Source organism: Centruroides sculpturatus, unplaced genomic scaffold (assembly GCF_000671375.1).
Source record: "Centruroides sculpturatus isolate CEXI.00-Female unplaced genomic scaffold, Cexi_2.0 scaffold526, whole genome shotgun sequence".
NCBI classification, from domain to species: Eukaryota; Metazoa; Arthropoda; class Arachnida; order Scorpiones; family Buthidae; genus Centruroides; species Centruroides sculpturatus.
Window position 1 is genome coordinate 476,529 of NW_019384897.1, and position 12,346 is coordinate 488,874.

The window sequence follows — 12,346 nt, forward strand, 5'->3', positions numbered from 1 at the left end:
ACTTGGACTGGACATTTAAGTCTGTATCTATATTTATAACACGACATCAATTACAATGAATCTGTTGCATTTTAATTGATAATCAAGCGACCAATTAATGTAAAAATGTAGAGAATTTAAAGCATTTTCGTAATAAAAGTGTAGAAAGAATTTTAGAATTTACGCTTAACTTGTGTAAGTGAAGAAAAATTGGTGATTAATAGATGCAGTTAATCAATTAGACTAAGTTTCTCTTAATTAAGTTTCGGCAATTGTTTGGTTAAAACTAGTAAAAAAAGATAGAAAGAAAAGGAAAAAAAAGGTCGGTAGTAGCAGTTTCTTTGTAAACATTTTGGCAAAAGCCAGAAGTTAATGGTAGAGGAAAGAAATGATTTCCTTTTCTTAGTTGGGAGCAACAGTAAGGAAAATATTTGGAAAAGGTATTTGGGGCTATCTTTCCGAACGAAATCTTGAAAAATCACCCGAAAGACTCTTTCTAATCGCCATAAATTCCTCGCGGGCATAAAAGAAAGAGAAAAAAAGCATGGTTCTGCAAACATAAATCAGATAAAAGTAGTCAAACGGGCAGAAGGCGACATCAGACAGAAAGATAAATCTAAAAATGAGATGCAAATATGTTTGAAACTCTTCTGTTGAATTACATTTAAAAAGTTCGATTAAAGAAAAAAAAATGTGTATATACAACAATTAGATAAAATTAACAGAAAAAACATGAAAAATTTCGCTATATTTACAAGAATATTTTTCTTGGCATCGTCGGATGAGGGTCGAGCACGGCTCTACCACGAAGACTGAATCGAAATTTATTCTATAGAAGATTTTGATTGTAAGTTACGAGCGAATTATGATGACTAGAAGCCGTTTAGAATCAAAAAACGGAGGCATCGGTGGGTGGACTAGCTTGTCCGGTGATTGGTTGTGGCAGAAGCAGGTTGGTCCGTTCTGCGGGACACATCACACCGTTCGGTGATGTGCACGCGAATAGTTTGGTGGCCAGTACGTCCATCCATCAATCGCTCTGCACCCGAACAAATTTCACGCTTGCCTCCGTTTTGTTAACCACAGTCCAATTATCCAATTAGAGGGCGAAAGGTAAGCCGCTTCTACTTTTAATTTTGCTTTGTTGCTACTACTTAAATGCGTGCACTCATTTAGATGGACCGTTCTCTCATATCTTCACTTCTATTTCTAAGAAATTAATCTTAACTCTCTCCTTAATTCTTACGTACTGTACCAAAACAAAGGAATTAAAAGAATTTATTTATTTATTTAATATTTAAACAATTGCGGAACGTTGATAACGGTATATGACATTAACTTTAATGTAAAAATGAGCTCTTTTCAAAGGAAAATTATCATATTTTGTACACGTTAATAAATTTTTTTGAACTTTTTATAACCGGAATTGTTAAACTTATTTAAATTCTCTTTTATAAATGGGGTAAAAAAAAGTTTTGCTAATTATTAATCCAAACTCGTAAGCCTCTTAGCATTATAAATTACAAAGAAGATAATGAGAAAATAATGTTTCCAGTGACAATATTTGACGGAATGGTCATTCAAATAATCTTTAAAAGATTTCTTTTGCTTAATTTACAGATTTGTAGCCAGTAATGAGAAAGATCTACTCAGTCTTAAGTGTTTTTTATCTGTCTTTTTTTCGCACATTTCTCATCCCTTCATGAATATTACATTGACGGTTTATACCAGCGGGCGTGATATTTCTGCCAATGGACTTCCCCTTCGCTATTGTGAGTGAGTGGACGCGTGGCAAGACAGCTCCTGGTTACAACCTTTATATAGGCCTACATGTGGCCCCCTATACGTTCGAGACCTTCTAAATAAGAAAACTTTCCTGAATTTAGTCTCTAAGATAAGACACGATCTACAGAAAGCATCGTCTCATTAACGATTCAACTGCACACCATCTAATTATGTGAAGTTTGTCTGGAAAAAATAAAAATAGAATGTCGCTTTTAATAGCTTTAATATATTGCTGAGATTGTATAACAAAAGTTCTCATTTAATGTTTATGAAAATTATTTACATTAGTTGAACTGAATAATTTATTTTTATGTTATTTGCTTTTAAAAGAACATTAAATTATCAAGGCGATAGGAGGCACGAACTAAATTAAGGATCACAATAGAAATTTACTGAATCATTATCATTCTATTGCCTATTCGAAGACAGTTCTTGACAAGTCTCATTGTACTCTCTACAAACAAAGTCCAACATCCAGACAAATGCTGATGCAGTAATAATGGGCTATGAATATGTATAGGTTAAATGCATACACACTTCTAGCTATTAATCGCCGGCACTTCTATCTTTTTTCTTTTTCTTTTTTGTTTTTTTTTCTCCTTCAACAGGACAATAGAATAACTAGGGAAGTGAGGAATTCGCAAGTTTCCTATGGTCAAAATTTGCAGATTTATTCATCTGGAAAGGTTATCACATGATAAATCTGGCCGGCTATTGAAGTAAAGACAAAATAATCATCAATTAAATATATTTACCTACCATGTTTTTTTACGTGAAAATGTCATCTATCATCCGAACAATCGAATGGGTATAGATATTAAAAAAAAAGAAACCAGTGGGATAATTTCTCCCTCTTTTTTTCGGGGTCTTAATATCTTTGTTTTCGTAAGGACGGCATTCATAAGAGTCAGAAAGAACTCAAAAAATAGTTAGAATCTAACGGAAAAGAATAAAAGACAATTAACTACTTTCAGTTTCTTCGAGACTTTTCCATAACAAGATCATCAAACATATAAAAATGCAGTTGAGACAAGCGTGTTGCATACAGATTTGCTCGCTCTTTGTTAAGAGGAACCGGTATGGTAGATGACCCCGAGCTATAGCCTGTGAAATATAATCTGAAGATCGTAGAGGTGCTTTCTTCAGCTCTATAAATAGGCATTATTTCAGTCAAATTACCAAAAACTTACTTTTAATAAATACAACTAATGGAGCAAATAGCATCCATCTCAGAAACACCGGCTACTACAATATCACTTAGAATCTAGCATCAGTCAACGTGTGATATTTAAACAGAAAATAGTTAATTTTAAGCATCCAATTTAACTTTCTTCGAAGAAGATGAAGAAGAAACGTTTTATTATCATTAATTTATCGTGTTTTTATAACATACTTTTATCACAGACTTGAAATTTGGACACGTACGCCATTCCAGAAAAAAAAGAGAGGTGAATAACTTTTTATATATTTTTAAAAAAGCAAAAAAGTCATGTTTTGTTTATAAAAGGAATAAGTGACAGACTCTGACAGGTAGTTGTGATGAAGGAAGTCACGTAAAACAGGCGCTGAGGAAAAAAAAATCAAAATAAATTCATTGGGATTTAACAGGATTTATTTCTAACTATATCTTGTTTTTTTGGAGATAAAAAAATCCTTAAAAAATTCGGATTTCTCCGGAAACGTATCAAAATTAAAATTACATTTACGGCTTGGCAGATCTAATTTAAAAGGGAAAAATATCAAAATAAAACAACTGTTATCATATCGTTTGAAAACGTAGAAAAACCTGTTTAGATATTTTATTTACTATACTTCTTATCTCTTCGCATAATATATTTATTAAACTATGTAAAGTTTACAGTTATTGAAGGATCGAATTGTTATTTTAAGATTAAGATGCGAACTTAAACGGTAAAATTTGTTATACTGAAAACTTGCAAAATAAGCAATTCGGCTCTTAATACACTTTTCACAACTTAAAGCGTGTCTACTGATAATCAGTAACCTTTCGTTCTTTTGAATTTACTACGATTTAACACCGTATGAAAATATCCTCTCCCTAAAGATAAACATCATTTCGGTTTTTGTACAGTACCTCTTCGAATGTTGGTCAATGCCGTTTCTCGTTAACCTTACAGTTCTTTTTTTTTTTTTTCTTTTTGCCATTCTCATATGTATTCTAGAGCATGAAATGTGCTACGCGAGTTTACAATCACTACCCCGACCGGAGCGTTAAAGGTAATGTTATCACCTTCCCCACCGAGAACTCAAGTGATATATAATGGTCCTCTTTCACTTCATCTCTTCTAGCAATTCTAAGCTCGTCGAGTCGAATCTATGGATAAATTATCTTCTATTAAGTATATTATACCTTATAACATAAACCCTCATTTTAATCCTTCATTTAGAATATTGAGAATCTCTCAACTCTGTTTTTCATCCATTCTTATCTCCAACTGTACTTCTCAGCGGGATGGGTAATAACGTTTATCATACAACAGTGACTATATAGTTTTCGGGATTTATAGGACCGTTTCGAGGTATAGAAGGCCTACAAGTAGGTATTTGGTATTTAACATAAACTCCACCTTTTGTATACTCGACAGTATATTGATATTTTTACCCCAAGAACAACAATAAAGGATTAATAAGGCTCGTAACGAATTTATGAAAGTAGAAGATTATATAAAATAATAATTTTTTTTAATTAATAACACGTAACACGCCTGTATATACTAGCCATATTAAGCATCCGTTACGTTTAATATCAGCTTTGTACACTTGTATGCGAATGTATAAAAACGAAGCTAAATAATTGTTTAATTAAAAATATTTTTAACGTTAATTTAATTAACTGTACTTAATTATTTAGTGAAATGATAATCGGGAATTTCATTCTTGGCAAAGAAAAGGTTTAATTTGATTACGTTTACTCCATAATTAAATGCCTAACTAACAAACAAATAAAATTCAAAGTATGAAAAATCTAGATTCAATTTATAATTTGATAAATTTTCTATTTAGGTTTTGATATGTATTTATATTATTATTGTATATACAATTTATATACGTACTGTATATAAATTGTATATACAATACACGCACATTTTTCTTTATATTTTTGATAATACTTGTTTATTAACTCTACAATTCTTGTAATAATAAAAGATAAATAATTACAAATAAAATTTTTTAATGTATAGCCTGCAGGTTTAAGATACGTTGTCATTTGACTAATTATAGATTTATTGATTTTAAAGGTGTTCTATAAACCTATAAATTTTAAGGAAAAAAAAAAGTATAAATTTCCTTAATTTTAGAATAAATACTTTGAATTAAACGTATTTAAATATATTAAGAAGCAAAGAAGTTTTAGTATTAATTTTGAAAGTACTCAAATGATAGAGTAGACTCAGTTGACTCTATGTTTTGTATGATAAATCGAAAGTATACGCTATATTTAATAGTTAAATTTGACAATTCTTAATTTAGTCAGTTGTTTTACGATTCTTATACAAATAAAACGTAGCCTAAATGTTTTTCGTACTGTATTCAATCTCGATTTACATCTGTTTATAATCTAGGTCCACACAGACCAATATATGGCCTAATTTAGACCCTAAATTGGCCTAAACAAATAATAAATCTAATACAGAAAATATCAACTCGAATTCACATTATAATACTTAACTTTCGTTGCAAATTTAAAGCTATTTGTATTTAAAACAAGCGTGCTAACCTGTAATAACTTTTGCAACTATCTTGATTACAGAGAAGGTTGATGATGTTATTCCAAATAACATATTTGATGTTCCGTTTTTTTTTTAAACATGACATTGAAAATTTCATAACGTAATATGAATAATTCAAGAGAAGAATTAACAAAATAATTTTCCCCCCTTGCTTTGAATTTAATTAATTTCAAAGTAACAGAACAAATTTCCACAAATGTAGCTTAAGTGCAGCTGAATATTTCAAAGTTCTATAATTAATTCTTTTGCTAAGAAATTACAAAACTCTTTTAATAATTTATTTTAATTTAGTTAATATAATTAATGTTTTAAGACTGTAAAGATCTCTTATATAAACTACGTTATAGACTTAGGATAGTCGAAACATCAGTACGAAACCCATTCAAAAATATTTCTTTATACTAAAGTAATTCATATACAATAATCATTTAAACTATATTATATATTTTACATGCAATTTCTGAACTAATAATTCATCTAATATATAAAATTTATATCTAAAATAATCTTAGTCTTCTTGTAATAGATTGTAAGTTTCGTTTATAATATCAATAATATAACTATACTGTCAAAATCTGTATGAAATTAAACTTACAATAAACCTAAAAAATGACTTTATAATTAGTTAATAAATATCCATAAATACAATGTGAAAGATTTAAAAATACAAAACTTATCAATTCGTTGGGTTAATTTAATATAACTTAATTTAATCTAAAGCTTAAGATTTATCTGATTGATTAATAAAAATAACAATAAATCAACAGAATCGATGTTATGAAAGCAAAATTAAAACTTTGTGGCATAGATTAATGGCCAAATTCAGTCTCAAATTTAAAAAAATAATAGACTAATTAATTTTCATCTGTTCTTTAGGTAAAATTCTTAATTTGATGAAATATCCATTCAACTTTTACACTGAAATTTTAATATAGATTATATATTATATATTAAATTATAAAAATGTATTAAAATTTATATTATTACAAAAACGTGACGCCATCTTTTGAGTAGAAATTTAATAGAAATGATAAATTTTGAGCCCTTAAACTCTATATTACCTCAAAAAGTCTCCAAAATAATATATAATAAAATTAACTATTAACATAAATAAAAAAATTTTAAATATATAGGCCTAAATAATAAAAAAAATTAATTAATTTTCAATTGATTTATATAAATTAACGACATAAAAAATTTTTAATTATATAGATTACCAGTTTAATTTTAATTATAAGAATATGATGTATAAAGTAAGTCTAAAAATAAGATTTTAATTTTAAAATAAAGAAGTATTATAGCTTATATATTAAAAGTTGATTTGAATTTAAATATTTGTTACTGTTAGAAAGTATAATTTCTCCTATAATAAACCACTTAAAACTAGTGTTTAATTCCATTATAAAGGTTCAACCATAATACAAACCATTTTAATAAAATCAATAATTTCTTTGTCAGTTGTATTGTTCAGGTGTTACCCTTTTTCATTCTTATCTTTCTTTCCCTAAGCGACATTGTAAATGTAATGTTTTACATTACATTTACAATTTTAAATAAATAACATTTTCTCACGAGAAAAATAAATAAATAATCGTTTAATAAAATTATTAATTATTTTTTTTAATTAAAGAACACATCGATTATTACGTCATATCAAATAACTCATCATGGAGGAAACGGTACCACCCCCGAAGCTAACATAGGTCAATTTATAACACCTCTAACACGCGATTGGTCAGAAACGCGTTGTCTGTTTATACCCGACGGTTCTATTGGTCGATGAAAAGACGGGCGGAATGGAGCGGAAAAAAACGGGAAAGGGAGTGACCGTGTTTGGATTTTTTTTTTTTTTTATTTTTTCTTGCAGCTGGAGAGAAGGTGGCCCACCGTGGATGAGTACCAGGGCCCTGGGGCCAGCGGGGACCCTTGCGCTCCCTCTCTGACATATCGGCTGTGTGCGGTGTCTTCTTCCGACTATCAGGTATCACCTCAATCTGGCTGCATGTCTTATCTGAAATCACCTTATCAGATGAATGGACTCAGTCTGCCATCTCCTCCTATCGATTTAATTCATCCCTCGGCTGCTTATCCGGGTAAGTAATTCAAATCTTTAAACTATTTACTAAAAGAAAATGAACATTTTTCTCTTTACCTATTAATTAAAATAAATTCCATTAAAAAAAGTTAACCTTTGACATTGTAAGTAAAATTTTTGATATTAAAAAAAAGGTTTTTATTAGTATAAAGATGTAAAATTAATTATATTTATACAAAATTATAAAAATAAGTAAGCATTGACATATAAAAAAAAAATTTAAATTTATGTAGATTAACATGCAAACAAACAAACAAAAATAAAATCATAAAAATTAAACAATTAGGCCCTATAAAATGTGCAATTTAAACTATATAAATATAAACGTTTGGTAAGTTTATATATATATATATATAAATTACTAAACTACATTTATTTTATTTTACAGTATTTTTGATTAATTCTAAACTTTGCCACGTAATTTAAGAAAAATGACAGAACCAATTAAATTATTCTTTTTATAAATTTAAATTAATCAACGGCAAAGATTACTTATTTAAATTATAATTAAGTAGTTTTGTTTGTTACGTCGACGGTTTTCAATTTGTCAGGCATTGGTTAGAATTAGCCAATATTCAATCTAATTCTAGAGATATCTTGTTGACGATTACAGTACTTAATGATTTATACGTAAATCATAACATTATAGATTTAATTAAATTAGTTATTGTAATGATATTAAGTTAATTTTTTACACAAATTATTTACAGATGCTAAGTACAGTACATTTTGTTTTGTTTTTATTGTGATGAATTAAATAGGAATTAATTTACACTTGTTACTAACTTTTTTTTCCCCTTTATCCTGGGCTTTTTATTGTTTCTCAATTAATGGTAGCCTATTGGTTTTTGGGATGAGACTTTCTAACCTTAAATATTTACATGACATAAAAGATTTAGTATTTTTATACGGTCCTTAAAAGGTATTATGATGATAAAACATGGAAAGAACAGCCTCGTTAAAGAGATAAGGTTAATAATAAAAATGCTATTTAAAGGTAAATTAAATTATTATAAAATAATTTTAAAGGACTAGAAATTTTATTGTAAAAGCTATAACTTAAATCGTTACTAATATTAGTTAAATTATATAATTTTTTTATGCAATTAATTTTTTAATAATTTTAGGAAATTTCTAATTCATAATAGAAACTGTGAAGTAGACATTTGTTTATTTATTCGTTTATTTTAAAACGATTTATCGCCAATTAGGATCTATAAAGTCTAAAATTTTAACACAGTGTATTTAATAAGAGAATACTTTTTATATTAATCCAAAAACTTACTTTTTCAGAAATACATAAATCTATCCACACAAAGTACAACTGCATGACTATAATCCTATCGTTTAAAGGCCATTAGGGAATGGAAAATCTTGGTCTTTTAATACGTGGCTTCTATTCAATTTAGTCTCAAATTAACCATACAATTTGACTGCAGGAGGCTGTCTGCCAGTTGGCCTTCTATACATCTTTGCCTTCAAATGACCTTAGAGTAAAGATTACAGGATATAAGATCAAGAAGGAATGATATTTTAACAATCATCAGACGAATTTTGACTGTAAATTACGATAAATACTTAAATGATATATATATATATATGTAGTAAAAAGACTTTTTGACTTAAGAATTTTTTATTCAAGAGCTAGCTTATTGATAGTTATACGAGTTCTATGTAAAAAACTTAATTAAATAACTTTTAAATTAAATTAATTTTAACAGATTATTTACTAGTTATTAAAAAGTATAAATATTATATTACTTAAATGTATTAGTTTATTACTTTTTATTTATATTAATATATCAATTTAAACAGGATAACAAGTCATAAATTATTTTTTATTTATTTACGAGTTGGTCTATTGTAGTCTACGTTGTAGACAAAGAAAAAGTTAACTTATTTAGATTTACAAATATATTACGGTATTTAAATTAGTGTTCTTGGTCCTAATATAGCTTCTATATGTTAAATATGTTTATAGGCCTTAGCGAAAACGAAAAAAATAGCTGACTATGTTGTCATTTTGAATGCATATAAAACGGACTTACTGCTTTTCTCATACTAAGAATTTATGAGCTTTTCTAATAAAAATATTGCTTACAGACACGCTATTTACAATTTTACTTCAAACAATAAAGTGATTTGAAGTTTTTGTATTGACAAATGAATATATTTTACGACGGAATTAGTTTCTGAATTTCGTAAAGTCACCTCGACAAGAGTGCAACAGTTCTCACCAAAATTTGACCTTAATCTCTTTTTTATCATTTATATTTTTATTATATTTCATTAAATGATAGAGACAGACTATAAAAGCATTCATATAGCTTTATTCATATCTATATCTTTTTATTACCGTAGATAAGAAGATTATCTTTCCAGCTTGCTTCTCTAGATTAAACCTCTTTAATATCTTATCAATATCCACTCTGTCAATCATTAATTATAAAATTAATGACAGTTGTTATTTTTATTGTTTTATATTAAACAACAAAATACCGAAAACAATGACAAAAAAAAACATAAATTAATAGCTTTCTAATAGACTAAAAGTTCAAATTTTATGGATGTTGTTCGCATATCAAAGCTTACATTCATTCTAAACTATCATCTGTCATTATATAATTTATGCATACAATTTATATATATATATGTAGACAATATATTTAGAGATTTGAATTTCAAAATAATCGTTATAAAATCGTAAAATATTAAATTTATAGCTTAAGAAATTTAACTCTTCTCGAAAAAATGCTGCATTATCCGAAGTTGAGATCAGCATTATAGTATAATTTTAAAAGTTTTAGAAATGATATCAATGTAAATCAAATTAATAATATCAATACGCATTTAGGCCTGCTATATGATTGATTCAATGTATCTTTTTAATAACGTTATTATAATTTTTAATCGAATTCAAGTAGATAACGCAGTGACACTTTTAATAACGTTTAAAATATTAATTGTCTGAGATTATTAATTTAAAAAAATAAGAAATTAAAAGTAATTAGGCTATTCTTTTAGGCCAAACACTTATATCTACAGCGGCAGTTTGTATATTTAATGCCTTGTTTACAGGTTTGTCTGTATTAAAAGATATTTAATATTTGATATAGCTTTCTTATTGCAATGCTGAAGCATCTAACAAGATATTTCAGGCAGTGAAATTTTTAACAAAGAGGAGAAAGCCACGAATGCCTTGAAGTCAAAGTGATGCGAGTCTTTTTACTTAGAAGTTCAATACCAGTTCTATGTATTGAATAAAAATAAATAAATAAATAACCTCCAGTAGTGTAGTAGAGTCAAGATGTAGTGGCTCCAAATCCAAGTTCTTTTATATATGGAGACATACATAAAAGAACATAGAACCACTTTACTAGTAGCCTACTTAGAAATCATTCTATAAAGCGATGTAAGTAAGATAATTATGAATTCTTATCAGGAAAACAGTAAGTTATAGTAAGAAAATTCCAAGTCTGCGAATACATCTTTAGTCTAAATGGAATTTGCAGTATTTGACATTGATGCGCTGAAATATGTTTCCTTGAAAACCTATTAATATAGCCTAAGTAGATACATTTATAAAAGGCCTAAACTCTAAGAGCAAAGAGAAAGGCATTGTCTTCATTATAGTGCGAATGAAATTCGTAGGCCTGTCAAAATAAGATGTATAATCTACACATCTAGGACCAGAAAGTTATTTACTTAATTGTAGTGAATTAAGAATATTTCTTTGTCAAAAACTAAAAGTAGAATAATCAAGATTGTTACTATTTTTATAATTTAAAGAGCACGACAGTCTTTCTTTCTAGTAAATAAATTATTTATACACCTGAAAGTTTTCTACTGAAATTCTTGTTAATTAAACTTCTTTTCTGACTAGGAATTTTCGAAAAGTAACTATAAATTTATTACACAACGACCGACGGCAGATTTATGGTGACATTTTTTATTTCCAGATTATTTTGTCTTTTTCGAGATAGAACACAATCAGCAATGACAATTACTAACAAAACATAATAAACTACTTAAAAATTTCTATTTTATAACATTATTTTTACATTAAGATATTTTTATTTAATAAAATAAAAAGAGGGAATAGTAACTTAATAGTAATTACTACTGTTAATTGAGAATTTCCAAAAATTACGCTATAAATATTAATGAACACTATAGGTTAAATTTACACAAGAAATCACTCCATATTTTGTATTATTTTCTGTTATTACTATTATAATAATAACAATAAAATAAAATAATAAAAAAACACTTAAAGCATTTCCATGTTAAACTAATCTCGTAATATTTAAACCATTGTTAATGCTATTTTTTTCCTGTGTAAAAAGAACGACAATCGACTTATCTGTAACTCAGCATTAATACTGATTTAAATTAAGCTATACAATAGAACTATTTTTAAGCTTTAACATCCAGTATAATCGTTTCACAATAAATATAAGCTTAAAATGTTTACAACAATATCATGGATAACAATTTCGAAATAATTAGTTTCTTATATTTTTCTCTTGTAAACTTCAAATAAACAAAAATAAAAAGTCGATTAAAGTACAAGTCGACACCCCTATAACACTGTTGATTATTCCGTTTTATATGAATTCCATGTTGTACGAGTCACTTAGATTTTACAAATACGTGTACCGGGCTGTGAACAGCTCACGTATTTGTAAAATCTAAGTGACTCGTACAACATGGAATTCATACAAAACGGAATAAT

General features: G+C 27.5%; 1 protein-coding gene across 2 annotated transcripts in view; it reads left to right on the plus strand.

Annotated features, from left to right (window-relative positions):
* Positions 1-1,007: 1,007 nt before the first annotated feature.
* LOC111631426 (homeobox protein OTX2-like) overlaps positions 1,008-12,346 on the plus strand; it is a 21,956-nt gene continuing 10,617 nt past the window's right edge. Inside the window, exons 1-2 of one of the 2 annotated variants that reach the window (XM_023375660.1) lie at positions 1,008-1,092; positions 7,384-7,609. In XM_023375660.1, coding sequence (XP_023231428.1) covers positions 7,519-7,609 — 91 coding nt within the window. In that variant the 5' untranslated portion in view covers positions 1,008-1,092; positions 7,384-7,518. Of the gene's footprint in view, positions 1,093-7,371; positions 7,610-12,346 lie in introns of those variants that run through there. The other variant, XM_023375661.1, reaches the window with a different exon arrangement.